Source organism: Rhinoderma darwinii, chromosome 1 (assembly GCF_050947455.1).
Source record: "Rhinoderma darwinii isolate aRhiDar2 chromosome 1, aRhiDar2.hap1, whole genome shotgun sequence".
Taxonomy (NCBI): domain Eukaryota; kingdom Metazoa; phylum Chordata; class Amphibia; order Anura; family Rhinodermatidae; genus Rhinoderma; species Rhinoderma darwinii.
The window spans coordinates 339,995,592-340,011,259 of NC_134687.1; the positions used below are offsets into that span (position 1 = coordinate 339,995,592).

The window sequence follows — 15,668 nt, forward strand, 5'->3', positions numbered from 1 at the left end:
CCATTTGTCCATTAAGAATTAAGCTAATATAGGTCATAACTCATACGTCAAAAATGATTGTTTTTCTAAATAAAAAAACACTACTGTATTCTACATTACAGCGCCGATCACATTATGTACAAGATAGGCCACTTATAATGTGGTGACAGAGCCTCTTTAAGACTCTGTTCACACAGCAGATATTACTTGGGGGGTCCTGCTGCATAATCCGGCACAAAATTATTCCTGCCGTCAGCAGGAAGACTCCTACTCCCATTGACTTCAATGGGAGGTTTGGGCGAAATCCACTTGAAGATCGGGCAGGATGCTTCTTTTTTCCGCTAGCTGAAAAAAAATCACCTAGCAGGAAAAGAAGCGTTCACCTGGTATTGAAATGAATGGGAGGTAGAAATTTGCGGCAGATTCCAGCGGGAAAAAGCCCTTCATGTGAACATAGGCTACGTGTGAGGATGGCGGATATCTTGCCAGTTCGTGTGTTTCACAGGCTGTAAATAAATTATAAATGCTAGGGTGGGTTTTATTTCATTTGTTGAAAAAATTGCAACTGAAAAATCCATTCCGTATAACTCAGTGGGGTTGTTTCTGCAGCATGTGCGTAGATTTCTGCCATACCTATATTCAGATGAATAAGACGGTTTCAGAAATTTCTGCATCTAATTTGCTGTGTGTAAATTTACCCTTAGGAAGTTCTTTTTGTCGGGATTTACTTTAATCCACCTCGGTCATTGTGATTGGGTTAGCTTTGTGTTATTTTTGCAGATCAGAGGATAAGCGAAACTTAAGCTGGAAGCAACTTCCGAAGAAACCAGTGAAGAACCTCCTCAGTACTTTGAAAAAGATCCATCCCCAGCTGTTGGCAGGTAAATGGTGGTTTTCTGTTTTGTTTTTTTGTTTTTTGTTTTCTGTTATTTCAAGCAGAGTGGGTAGGTGACCTACACATAACTTTGTTTTAGGTCTATGGAACATGAGGCAACATACCTAGTGTTCTCCTGCTTATGACTATTATTAAAGATAATAGAACAAAATATCTGAACATTTTTGCTTGTGCACACATCTTTGTTTTACTATTCAAGGAAGACAAGTGAAGTGCAATTTAGACTTCATGTTCCCAGCCCTAAACATTTAAAGGGGGTTATCCGGGGACCAAAATTAAAAAAATTGCTTTGCATTCATATTTTTATGTAAAAAGAAGTCACTAACTAATATACTTTAATAAAAAATTTGGTTCTAAATGGTGCCGTTCAAACCCGGTGAACTGTTCCCAGAAGTCCTGGAGCTTTTCTTATAATGACGCACCGACACGGCTCCACGTGACTGAGGGCTTGCTGCCTGTGCTGTTCGTGTCGGCGTGTTATCAATGGCATGACCGCAAGGTGCTGTCACACTGGCTATTGCTGGAGTCCCTGAGCAGAGCATCAGCTAGCGCTTTGCTTGGGACTCCAGCACTGCTCCCGACATTTGGTCAGTGAATACAGGGGTTTCCTATAGCTGGACTTCCGGAGCAGAGAATCAGCTGCCAACGTCACCGTCCATATATGGGCAGTGACGTCCCCGAGCAGAGCATCAGCTGATGCTCTGCCTGGGGACTCCCGTACTGCTACCATCACTGTCCGTATATGAACTGTGATGTTGGCAGCAGTGCTGGAGTCCCCAGGCAGAGCATCAGCTGGTGCTCTGCTCGAGGACTCCAGTAATAGGAAACCCCTGAAGTCACTGACCAAATGTCGGGATCAGTGCTGGAGTCCTGAGCAAAGCGCTAGCTGATTCCCTGCTCGGGATCTCCAGCAATAGGCAGTGTGACAACCCCTTGCGTTCATGCCATTGATTAAATCCGACACGAACAGCACAGGAAGCAAGCCCTCAGTCACGTGGGGCCGTGTCGGCGCGTCATCAATATTAGAAAAGCTCCAGGACTTCCGTGAACAGTTCACCGGGTTTGAACGGCACCATTTAGTACCGAATTTTTTAATTAAAGTATATTAGTAAGTGACTTATTTTTACATAAAAATATAAATGCAAAGCAATTTTTTTAATTTTTGGTCCCCGGATAACCCCTTTAATGGGGATTGCAAGTTAATGTATAGTATGCCTGGTATAAGCAGACTGTTATGTTATTTTTCCAGTCCACCGACAAACCCAAGAGAGTGCAATAGAAATGACTCCTATCGAAGCAGATTTTTCCTGGCAAAAGAAAATGCGTGAGCTTGAACTAGAAATTCAAGAGGCATTTCTTCGCTTCATGGCATCAATAATAAAAGGCTACAGAACCTACTTGAAGCCTATAACAGAGGCTCCATCAAAGAAGGCCACTGCTGCAGATTCGCTTTTTGACCGCCAAGGTAAAAAAAAAGAAGCATGCATGTATCTGAGATGTCTTCAAGGGTTTAACAAATTGGGCTGTCTATTTATTTGGGTACCTAAATAGTTATCAAATTTAACCCCTTCCCGACATTTGTCGTACGTATACGACTTGGAAAGCCAGTGCTTCTCGCAAAATGTCGTATACTTATGTCAAATGCTTGGCACCGGCTCGGAAGCTGAGTCGGTGCCATCATCCTCGGATGTCAGCTGTATCTGACAGCTGACATTTTGATGTAACGGTGGGTACCGAAGTTAGCTTCTTGATCCCCGCCATTAACCCCTTAAATGCAGCCGTGAAAAGTGATTGCTAAATTTAAGGTGCTTGCAGCTCATCGACCGCTCAGCAAAGAAATCGCCGGGGTGTCGGTGGCTGCAATGGCAACCGGAGGCCTAATACTGGCCTCCCGGTGTGCCTAGCGTGGAAAACTTCCAGCCCCCTCCTGGAGGCGGGGCCTGTAAGGCTTCCGTAGCCGCCGGCAAGATGGCGCCGACTCAGGAGATGAGCCGGTGTCGTCAGCGGTGGATATCAGCTGTATGTTACAGCTGACATCCACTTGTAACGGCAGGAACCGGAGCTAGCTCCGATCCCTGCCATTAACCCCTCAGATGCAGCAATCGGATGTGATCTCTGCATCTTTGTGGTTGCTAGCAGAATGCCAGCTGTGCCCTGCAATCGTACTACTGCCGACTGCTATTATGACAGCAGGAGACCTAACAATGGCCTTCTGTTTACCATTACGAAAGCCGATTAGGCCCCGCTCGGAGGCGAAGCCTAATCGGCTTGCTGTCAGTGAATGACTGACAGATCTAATACATTGCACTACGTAGGTAGTGCAATGTATTCGAGAAAAAAAATCTGACAGTTGGACCTTCAAGTCCCCTAGTGGGACTAAAGAAAAGTGTGAAAAAAAAGTTGTAAAAAATAGAATAATCGTTTTACGTAATAAAATATAACACAATCGCCCTTTTTCCCTTATCAAGTCCTTTATTATTGAAAAAAATAAATAAACCATATATATTTGATATCGCCGCGACCGTAACGGCTTAAACTATAAAAATATTATGTAAGTTATTCCACGCGGTGAACGGCGTAAAAAAAAACTTCAAAATACAGATATTCTGGAATTTTTGTCACTTTGCCCTACAAAAATTGAAATAAAAAATTATCAAAAAGTCGCATGTATCCAAAAATGGTGCCTATAAAGACTATAGCTCGTCTCGTAAAAAGCAAGCCCTCCTACAGCTCCGTCGATGAAAAAATTAAAAAGTTATGGTTCTCACAACATGGCGACAGAAAAAATACATTCTTTTTACAAAAGTAATTTTATTGTGCAAAAAGTTGTAAAACATAAAAAGTTCTATAAATTTGGTATCGCCGGAATCGTACTGACCTATAGAATAAAGTTAACATGTAATTTATAACGCATGGTGAACGCTGTATAAAAACCCCCTAAAAAACGATGCCAGAATTGCTGTTTTTTGGTCACCTTGCCTCTCAAAAAATAGGATAAAAAGTGATCAAAAAGTCGCATGTACCCCATGCATTATTGGTCGCATGTAAAATGGTACCAATAACTACAGCTCGTCCCGCAAAAAACAGCCCTCACACCACTACGTCTATGAAAAAATAAAATTAGTTAAGGCTTCCATAAGTCAGGAAATAAAAAAATATGCAGTTGTGCAGATCAGAGGGGAACATTTTGTCTGTTTCAAGAGGCGATTTATCGGGGCCCTATAATTAGGGAACCAGGAAGGGGGGCCCAAACATATCTACTAGAAGCGAGGTTGCTCGTATTATACCAGGACAACACTTCCTAGCAAAATTACCCAAACTGCAAAGGTGCGGAGTGTAGTCCAAAAGGGGGAGAAGCAAAGACACCGTTTATCAGTGCGACACCGGCCTGTGCAGAAAGGATTGCTTCACAGCGTAACACACCTCTATGGATTATTTTATTGTTTACCCCATTATTATACCCCCTGACTATGCCCCTGATGTACTCTGCCCAGCTTACATATGCCCCCACAATATAAACGGAAACACCAGTAATAATCAAACAAAACTACTACCAAGCAAAATCTACGCTTCAAAAGCCAAATGGCGCTCCCAGCCATCTGAGCCTTACAGTGTGCCAAAACGGCTTTATTTCCACATATATGGCACCACCATACCTGGGAGAACCCTTTTTAACAATTTTTAGGATGTGTGTCTCCAGTGGCATAAGCTAGGCACGACATACTTGCCACTGAATTGGCAATTCTGGGGAAAAATTTAAATTTGTACTTTGCACCATACGTAGCACATTTATTTATGGAAAAGACCTGTGGGGTGAAAATGCTCCCTACGCCCCTTAATAAATGCCTTGAGGGGTGTAGATTTTAAAATGGGGTCGCTTCTGGGGGGTTTCTTTTATTATTTCCCATCTGAGCCTCTGCAATTGTGAACCAATTCTGTTTAAATCGCCAAATTAGGCCTCAATTTCGCATGGTACTCTCTCTCCTGAGCCCTGTCAAATGTCCAGGCAAAAGATTAGTGCCCCATGTAGGGTGATTCTAAAACCGGGAAACACATCGTAATAATTAGAGAGCTGTCTTGTTATGGTGGCACAAACTGGGCACCACATATTGACATATCTATTGAAAAATCCCATTTTCACTCTGCAATATCGAGTGCACACTAATTTATGCGAAACACCTGCGGGGTTAAAATGCTCGCTACCTTGAGGGGTATAGTTTCCAAAATGGGGGTCACTTTTGGGGGGTTTCCACTGTTTTGGTCCCACAGTGGTTTTGCAAATGCTACATAGCGACCAGAAACCAATCCAGCAAAATCTGTACTCCGAAAGCCAAATAGCACTCCTTCCCTTCTGAGCCCTGCTGTGTGCCCAAAAATGAGTTTATAACCACATATGGGGTATTGCCCTACTCGGGAGAAATTGCTTAACAAATTTTGGGGTTCTTTTTCTGCTTTATTTTTTGAGAAAATGAAAATTTTTGGGCTAAAGCTACGTCTTATTGGAAAAAAAAATTTAATTTTTATTTTCACTGCCAAATCAAATAAAATCTATGAAACGGCTGTAGGGTCAAAATGCTTACTACACCCCTAGATTAATTCCTCAAGGCATGTAGTATCACAAATGGAGTCCCTTTTAGGTAGTTTCCACTGTACTGGTACCTTAGGGGCTTTGCAAAAGCGACATGGTGTCAAGAAACCAATCCAGCAAAATCTGTGCTGCAAAAGCCAAATTCCGCTCCTTCTCTTCTGTTCCTTGCCATGTGCCCAAACAGCAGTTTATGACCACATATGGGGTATTTCCGTACTCCAGCGAAGTTGCTTTACATATGTTGGGGTTCTTTTTTTCCTTTATTTGTTGAGAAAATTAAAAATTTTGAGCTAAATCTACATCTTATTGAAGAAAAAGGATTGTTTTTATTTTCACTGCCCAATTCTAATAAATTCTATGAAACACCTGTGGGGTCAAAATGATCACTACACCCATAAATTAATTCTTCAAGGGGTGTAGTTACCTAAATGGAGTAAATTTTTGGCCGTTTTCATTGTTTTGTCCCCTCAGGGGCTCTGCAAATGTGACATGGCCTCCACAAATCATTCCTGCTAAATTTGAGCTCCAAAAGCCAAATGGCACGCTCTCCCTTCTCAGCCCTGCTGTGTGTCTAAACAGCCGTTTATTACTACATATGGGGTACTGTTTTTACTTGGGAGAAATTGCTTTACAAATTTTGCAGGGAAAAAATGTGCTAAACCTACATTTTCTTTGAAAGAATGTAGATTTTCATGGCGTACTTCCAATAATTTCTGCAAAAAACCTGCAGCGTCAAAATGCTAACTATACCCCTACATAATTTCCTCAAGGGGTGCAGTTTCCAAAATGGGGCCACTTGTGGGGGGTTTCCACTGTTTTGGTTCCTCAGGGGCTTTACAAATGTGACATGGCCTCCGAAAACCATTCCTGCTAAATTTGAGCTCCAAAAGCCAAATGGCGCTCTTTCCCTTCTAAGCCCTGCCATGTGTCTAAACAGCCGTTTATGACCACATGTGGGGTATTATTTTACTCGGGAGAAATTGCTCTACAAATGTTGAGGTGCTTTTTCTCCTTTAGTCCTTTTGGAAATTAAAAAAAATTAGCTAAGCCTACATTTACTTTGAAAGAATGTAGATTTTCATTTTCATAGCCTACTTCCAAAAATTTCTGCAAAAAAACTGTCCGGTCAAAATGCTTACTATACCCCTAAATAAATTCCTCGAGGGGTCTAGTTTCCCAAATGGGGTCACTTTTGAGGGGTTTCCACTGTTTTGATACCACAAGAGCTCTTCAAAACTGACCTGGTGCCTAAAATATAATCTAATAGAAAGGAGTGTCCAAAATATACTAGGTGCTCCTTTGTGTCTGAGGCCTCTGCTTCAGTCCAGTACCACACTAGAGCCACATGTGGGGTATTTCCTAAAACTGCAGAACCTGGGCAATAAATATTGAGTTGCGTTTCTCTGGTAAAGCTTTGTGTTACAAAAAAAATGCATTTCTGCAACAACAAAAAATTTAATTTGTAAATTTCACCTCTACTTTAGTTTAATTCCTGTGAAAGTTTAAAGGGTTAAGAAACTTTCTAAAGCTGTTTTGAATACTTTGAGGGGTGAAGATTTTAAAATGGGGTGACTTTTTCTAATATATTAGGCCCTAAAAGCCACTTCACAACTGAACTGGCCCCTGTAAAAATAGCCTTTTGACATTTTCTTGAAAATGTGCGAAATTGCTGCTAAAGTTCTAAGCCTTGTAACGTCATAGAAAAATAAAAGGATGTTCAAAAAACGATGTCAATCTAATGTAGACATATGGGGATGTTAATTAGTGACTATTTTGTGTTGTATAACTGCCTGTCTTACAAGCAGATACATTTAAATTTAGAAAAATGCACATTTTTGCAATTTTTCGCGAAATTTTGGTGTTTTTCACATTTATATACTGAATGTATCGAGCAAATTTTGCCAGTAACATAAAGTCCAATGTGTCACGAGAAAACAATCGCAGAATCGCTTGGATAGGTTAAAGCATTTCGACGTTATTACCACATAAAGTGAAACATGAAAACTGAGGCTCTGTCGGAAAGGTCAAAAGTGGCTAAAGAGGGAAGGGGTTAAGTTCTTTTGTAGACCGAGATGGTATATAGACATGTATGACCTACATAATAGCACCAGTTGAGAGAGACTTGGATCTAGGGAAATTATTATTTTAATTTTCTATCCTCACAGGGTTTTTGAGAAGCAGGGATCGTGCTTACATGAAGTTTTACACACCACTAACGAAAACGCAGATCTTCATCCGTTTCATTGAAGAGTGCAGCTTTGTCAGTGACAAAGACACCAGCCTGGCTTTTTTTGATGACTGCATAGAAAAGGTATAAATATGTGGCATGTAGCACACAGGACAAAGTTAACATTTTATTGTAATAATGACTTAAACCTATAGATTTCTATAAATATTTTTTGTTAAAACTGTAGAACTCCTGTTTTGAGAGTGGAAACGAAATAGTAACACTATAAAACCCTTTCTAACACTTTACGCACTATATAATCATTGGTATAATGCTTGGGATTAACGTCTGAGGGTGCGGAGGGGATATAATGTGCCGGTAAGTAACATAGCAATGGCTTGTTACCTATGGACTTATGATACATATGGTAAATGTATTTTTTTTATTACTACCTGATGGAATAACCGCGTTGGCAATATTGAATGGGAAATATTTTTGGATTGCCCCCCCCTTTTTTTTTTTTCTTTGTCTGCTTGATCTCTGTCGCTGTCTCAGGATATCATAATTATTGATATTTTGTACTACATAAAGATTAATGCTTTTTACCTTGAATTGATTGGATATTGGTTTAGGGTACAGATATTATAGATTATGTATTTTGATAGGTTCTCACATATGAAGTTGAGTAAATTTTCTACTACAATGCTTCGGTTGTATGACTACTTAGTTTCGCTGGCCCTTTTGCATGGGCCAATGGTTGGCAAACGAGCGTTTATATGATCGCTCGCCCGATCGTTGCCCTGTGTGTAAACAGGGCAACGATTATGCACTTTGACCATCTGCTCTGTTTAATGTACAGGGTATCTATATACAGATAATGCTGAGTATTTATATTGTTGCAGGCTATACATGACGAGTTCATCGCTGCCAATCAGTATAGAATCTGAAAACTGGGCAACAATCGTATAGTTTATGCAGCAATAAAGATTATCGTTGTCGGCAGCACATACCCTCTTGTAAACAGGGAGCTGTGTTACTGACATGATGGAAATGCATGGGGATGAATGATCCTAGTAACGATCGCTCGTCTCCATACGTAACCATTTATGGCTCCTTGTGGAAGGAGCAAACCAGCGTAGATCGATGAGCTGTCTCGTTGATCGCCGCTTGTTTTTGCGGCCCATATCGGCCGGATTAAAAGGACCCTTAGTATCTGTCAAAGCGTGTCGAGGAAGACACACTCCTAACCACTTAACTGCGTTACTATAATGCAGTTCTGTTTGCTGCACTGCATTCTTTGAGAGTTAGTTTATCTGCATTACAATACTGTACACCAGAAATAGAAACTACAATTCACAGAATGCTAATTACCAGAGCATGCTCTGTACTGAACCATGAAATATAAGCACGTGTCAGCTCGTAAATGCAGGCTGTCATCCAAGAACAGTACAAGAGAAGTAAAGCAAGTTAATTGGGCAGTTTTTGAACTTTGATATAAATTATTTCAAATATGTTTACTTATCACATTAACATGTATAATTCTGTTTTTAGCTATTTCCTGACAAAGGTAATGAAAAGGGGGACAAGGTATGTGTAACGGTCATCACTCTTTTGCATCAATTTCTGAATGTTCCTTATGTTTCATATTGATTTTCTGTGTGTTCATCTCCGTCTTACATTGTTAATTGGCATAATAATCTGCCTGACAGGTAGACCAGGAATTCCCAGAAGACACTCGTCTGATAGAGCTGGATGAGTCACAGAAGAGTGAACACACAGTATTCATAATGCCACCTGAGACTCTGCCAGAGGATGGGCCTGATCCATCTCCAAAATATAGGTAATGAATTAGCGTAACTTTGCAAAATGGTAAAAACTCATTATAAGCCCAAAATTGCTTTCCCTTGGAGTGGGTATTGACATTTTATTTTTATAGACTTGCATCAATTTTAACGTGTACCTTAATAAAGTTTTTGTTATCATTCTTTTCATTGGAATAATCATTGCACAAGACATAAGCAAATATTATAAAACATAAGTATGTTGTATTACATGGCGGTCATTCAAATGAATAGATGACCATGTAACACATGTTTGCCTCCAGTCCTCCACAGTGATAGGCACCCTTTCGAGCTGATCTCCATTATTACCAATAGAGGGGAGTCCCAAGCAGCATATCCCCTTCTCACAAATTCCACCAAAGTTAACACGTCATGTATACTGCACGGTGAGCAGTGTAAAGGGAAATCCTAAAAAATAATGACGGAATTGCTGTTTTCCATTTTCTCCAAACAAATTAAGGGTGGCTTCACATGCAGCGTTTTTAGGCCACGTTCCTTCGTGGCAAAAAAATGCTGCGGCCAGATGTTAGCTAGAAGTCCATGCTGAAATATAGAATGCACTACAAATATATGTACCCCAAAATGATGCCATTAAAGAATTCAACCCATCCTGCAAAAAAAAGCTCTCGTATAGCTCCAGCGAGAGAACAATAAAAAAAAAGTTATGGGTCTCCGAATATAGCACAATATTTTTTTTATTTTTTTTAACAAATCGTTTTTACTTTGTAAATGATAGAAAAAATATATATATATATTTGGTATCGTAATCGTACCGACTCGCAGAATAAAGTTAACATGTCATTTTAACCACATAGTGAACGCCGAAAAATTGCAGGGTTTTTTTTCATTCCAAAATATTTTTTTTTACAGTTTTTGAGTCCATGTAATTGTATATTAACCCCTTCCCGCTTTGGCCACTTTTGACCTTCCTGACAGAGCCTCATTTTTCAAATCTGACATGTTTCACTTTATGTGGTAATAACTTCGGCATGCGTTCACCTATCCAAGCGATTCTGAGATTGGTTTCTCGTGACACATTGGACTTTTTTGTTACTGGAAAAATTTGCTCGATACATTCAGTATTTAATTGTGAAAAACACCAAAATTTAGTGAAAAATTGCAAAAATTTGCATTTTTCTAATTTTAAATGTTTCTGCTTGTAAGACAGGCAGTTATACCACACAAAATTGTTGCTAATTAACATCCCCGATATGTCTATTTTTAGATTGGCATCGTTTTTTTAATATAGTTTTATTTTTCTAGGACGTTACAAGGCTTAGAACTTTAGCTGCAATTTCTCACATTTTCAAGAAAATTTCAAGGCTATTTTTACAGGGGCCAGTTCAGTTGTGAAGTGGCTTTGAGGGCTTTGTATATTAGAAACCTCCAAAAAGTCACCCCATTTTAAAAACTTCACCCCTCAAAGTATTCAAACAGCATTTAGAAAGTTTCTTAACCCTTTAGACTTTCACAGGAATTAAACTAAAGTAGAGGTGACCTTTACAAATGTCCTCTTCTTTTTTTATTTTTTTTTTATTTTTTTGTAGAAATTTATTTTTAATCAATTTTTTTTGTAACACGGAAGGTTTTACCAGAGAAATTCAACTCAATATTTATTGCCCAGAGTCTGCAGCAAAGGAGTACCTAGTGAGTCTTGGGGCCTCCTTTTTATTAGAAAATATTTTAGGCACCATGTCATGTTTGAAGGGCTATTGCGGTGCCAAAACAGTGGAAATCCCCCAAAAGTGACCCGATTTGGGAAACTAGACCCCTCAAGGAAATTATCTAGGGGTATAGTGAGTATTTTGACCCCACAGGTTTATTGCAGAATTTATTGGAAGTAGGCCGTGAAAATTAAAATCTACATTCTTTCAAACAAAATGTAGGTTTAGCTAATTTTTTCTTATTTCCACAAGGACTAAAGGAGAAAAAGCACCACCACATTTGTAAAGCAGTTTCTCCCGATTAAAACAACACCCCACATGTAGTCCTAATTGGCTGTTTCGACACGCGGCCGGGCATAGAACGGAAATTTGGCTTTTGGAGCTCAAATTTAGCAGGAATGGTTTGCGGAGGCCATGTCACATTTGCAAAGCCCCCGAAGGGACAAAACACTGGAAACCTCCCACAAGTGACCCCATTTTGGAAACTACACCCCTTGAGGAATTGATCTACGGTGTAGTGAGAATTTTGACCCCACCGGGGTTTTATAGATTTTATTAGGATTGAGTAGTGAAAAAAAACCAAAACCTTTTTCTTCAATAAGACGTAGCTATAGCTCAAATGTTTCATTTTCTCAATAAATAAAAGAGAGAACCACCACGTTTGTAAAGCAATTTCTCCGGAGTACGGGAATACCCGATATGTGGTCATAAACTGCTGTTTGGGCACAGGGCAGGGCTCAGAAAGGAAGGTGCGCCATTTGGCTTTTGGAGTGTAGATTTTGCTGGATTGGTTTCTGAACACTATGTTGCATTTGCAAAGCCCCTGTGGGACCAAAACAGTGGAAACCCCCCACAAGTGACCCCATCTTGGAAACTACACCCCTCAAGATATTCACCTAGGGGTGTAGCGAGCATTCTAACCCCGCAGGTGTTTTGCAAAAATGAGTGTGCACTCGATGTTGCAGAGTTAAAATTGTATTTTTCCATAGATATGCCAATATGTGGTGCCCAGCTTGTGCCACCATAACATGACAGCTCTCTAATTCTAAAACTGGGAAACACTGCATAATAAACACCCTACATGTGACCCTAATCTTTTGCCTGGACTATCAACAGTGCTCAGGAGCGAGAGAGTACCATGCGAAATTGAGGCCTAATTTGGCAACTTACACATTATTGGTTCACAATTGCAGAGGCTCTGATGTGAAATAATAAAATAATCTGCTGAGAAGTGACCCCATTTTGGAAACGACACCCCTCAAGGCATTTATTAAGGGGTGTAGTGAGCATTTTCACCCCACAGGTCTTTTCCATAAATGATTGCGCTGCGGATGGTGCAAAGTAAAAATTTTAATTTTTCCCTAGATGTGACAATTCAGTCGGAAATATGTCTTGCCCAGCTTGTGCCACTGGAGTTACACAGCCCAAAAATTGTTAAAAGGGTTCTCCCAGGTATGGGGATGCCATGTATTTGGAAGTGAACTGCTGTTTGGGCACGCTGTAGGGCTCAGAAGGGAAGGAGCGCCATTTAGCTTTTGGAGCGTGGATTTTGCTTGGTAGTAGTTTTGTTTGGAGTTTTACTGGTGTTTCAGTTTATAATGTGGGGCATATGTAAGCTGGGCAGAGTATATTCGGGGCATAGTCAGGTGGTATAATAATGGGGTAAACAATAAAATAATCCATTAATATTTGTTACGCTGTGAAGCAATCCTTTCTGCACAGGCCGGTGATAAATGGTGTCCTTACTTATCTCCCATTTGGTCCACACTCCGCACCTTTGCAGTTTGAGGAATTTTGCTGGGAAGTGTTGTCCTAGTATAATACAGGCACCATCGCTTCCAGCAGATAGCTTTGGGCCCTCCCCTTCCTGGTTCCCTAATTTTAGGGCCTTGATAAATCGCCTCTTGAAACAGAAGAAATGTTCCCCTCGGGCCGGCACAACTGCATATTTTTCTTTCCTGACTTATTGGAGCCTTAACTAATATTATTTTTTCATAGACGTAGTGGTATGAGGGCTGTTTTTTTTACGGGACGTGCTGTAGTTATTATTAGTACCATTTTGGGGTACATGCAACTTTTTGATCACTTGTTATCCTTTTTTTTTTTTTTTTGGGAGGCAACGTAATAAAAAATAACTCTGCCATATTTTTTTTAGTTTTTTTTTTATATACAGTGTTCACCATGCATTTTAAATTACATGTTACCCTAATTCTGCGGGTCAGTACGAATCCGGCGATACCTAATTTATAGAACTTTTTTATGTTTTACAACTTTTTGCACAATAAAATTACTTTTTGTAAAAAATTAATTTCTGTCGCCAAGTTGTAAGAGCCATAGCTTTTTAATTTTTTAATCGACGAAGCTGTCTGAGGCTTTGTTTTTTGCGAGACGAGTAATAGTTTTTATAGGTACCATTTTTGGATAAATGTGACTTGTTGATCACTTTTTATTTCAATTTTTGGAAGACAGTGGCCAAAAAAAAAAGCAATTCTAGCATTATTTTTTAGGTTGTTTTTTACGGCGTTCACTGCGAGGGACAAAAAACCTAATATTTTTATAGTTCAGGTCGATAAGAACGCGGCAATACCAAATATGTATTATGGTTTGTTTGTTTTTTTTTTACAATAAATGACTTGATAAGGGAAAAAGGGCGATAGTGTTTTATGTTATTACTTGAAACGTTTAATTTTATTTTTTACAACTTTTATTTTTACTTTTTTTTTTACACTTTAGTCCCACTACGGGACTTGAAGGTCCAACTGTTTGATGTTCTTATATATTGCACTACATATGTAGTTCAATTTATTATAACTGTCAGTTATTCACTGACAGCAAGCCGATCAAGTTCCGGCTCCGGTCGGGGCCTAATCGGCTTCCGTAATGGCAGACAGGAGGCCATTGTTAGGCCTCCTGTTGCCATAGTAGCAGTTGGCAACCTTGCCATCACATGGCAGGCTGCCGATTTGCTACAAACCACTTTGATGCAGAGATCGGATTGGATCGCTGCATCGAAGGGGTTAATGGCAGGAATCTCAGCTAGCTCCGGTTCCTGCCGTTACAGTGCAATGTCCGCTGTAACATACAGCGGACACCCACTGCTGATGACGTCGGCTCAGCTTCTGAGCCGGAAGCTGAGCCGGTGTCATCTTACCGATGGTACCGATGCCAAGCGGGGCATAGGAGGCTTCCGTTGCTGGCAGACCGGGAGGTAAGTATTAGGCCTCCGGTCGCCTTTGCAGCCACCGGCAACCCAGCTAAAAATTCCTCACATGCTGTGATCTCTATTGAACGCAGCATCTGAGGGGTTAATCGGCCGGATCGGATGCTAGCTCTGGTCCTGGCTAATACCTCAGGAAGCCAGCTGTAACATACAGCTGGCACCTGGCGGTGAGGGTGCGGGCTCCGCTCCTGAGCCCGCACTATCACCGCGGCGTAATGGTACTGCACTTTGCGGGAAGCCCTTCCTGACAGCACCGTATATATACGGCGGATGTCGAGAAGTGGTTAAAATGGTCCTATTTAAAAATACAACTTGTCCCGCAAAAACAAGCTCTCATACAGCTATGTCGAAAAAGAAAATTATGGCTCTTGGGATGTAGGAAGGAAAGAATGAAAAAATGAAAACAGCTTGCAACACCAGGGGTTATTGTATTTTAGCTATAGTTGTGGTTATATCATGTACATAAAGTTGTTCTAATGTGTATATCCTGTCGTTTAGGTACAAAAGCTTTCCAAGGCTTGATTATGCTCTTTTTGATCGGACACGTGAGCAGTACCTCTCATTCAATGGAAATTCAAAAGGCAATCGAGTAGCAAGCAGTCCTACTTTTATTGCTAAAAGGACCAAACAGGTAATTTCACTCTAAATTTATAAAGCTGAGTTCACACTGCATATGCCAAATTTATCCTTAAAGGGGTTTTCCAGCCGATAAAAATTGATGGCCTATTCTCAGGATAGGCCATCAATAGCTGATGGGTCAGGGTCAAACTCCCGGGAACCCCGCCGATCAGCTGTTTTGATGGGGAAGCAGCGCTCGTACGAGTGCTGCTTCGTTTCTTCTTGCTTACTGTGAATGTTCAACACACATTTAGTGGCGATTCACAGGTATTGCAGCCTTTTCTCCCATTCACATCAATGGGAGAAAAGGCTGGAATACCTGTGAATCGCCACTAAATGTGTCGAATGTTCAGTGAGCAAGTAGAAACGAAGGGGAAGCCGTGCTCGGACGAGAGTTTCTTCTCCTTCAAAACAGCTCATCGGCGGTTTCCCAGGAGTCTGACCCCGACCCATCAGCTATTGATGGCCTATCCCGAGGATAAGCCATCAATTCTTATGGTCTGGAAAACCCCTTTAAGACTCTATTCACTATTCGTTTCTTTTTGGTATGCGTTAGGGGTATGCGATGGCATACCTTTTTTATTTTTTATAAATTATATTGAAATGGGGATGTATGTGGAATTGGGGGAATTTTATAAAACACTTTCAAGTCCTTTCTCTACTTTTTCGAGTACAAGTTCCAGACTCCTTGAATGA

The 15,668-nt window shown here is 40.5% G+C and overlaps 1 protein-coding gene across 4 annotated transcripts in view; it reads left to right on the forward strand.

Annotated features, from left to right (window-relative positions):
• Positions 1-15,668, forward strand: part of DENND4C (DENN domain containing 4C) — a 255,009-nt gene that overhangs the window by 115,878 nt on the left and 123,463 nt on the right. For all 4 annotated transcript variants that reach the window (XM_075825782.1, XM_075825801.1, XM_075825792.1 and 1 more), the window contains exons 11-16: positions 760-860; positions 2,124-2,339; positions 7,628-7,773; positions 9,181-9,216; positions 9,339-9,469; positions 14,853-14,985. In XM_075825782.1, the coding sequence (XP_075681897.1) occupies positions 760-860; positions 2,124-2,339; positions 7,628-7,773; positions 9,181-9,216; positions 9,339-9,469; positions 14,853-14,985 (763 nt within the window). The remainder of the gene's footprint in view (positions 1-759; positions 861-2,123; positions 2,340-7,627; positions 7,774-9,180; positions 9,217-9,338; positions 9,470-14,852; positions 14,986-15,668) is intronic.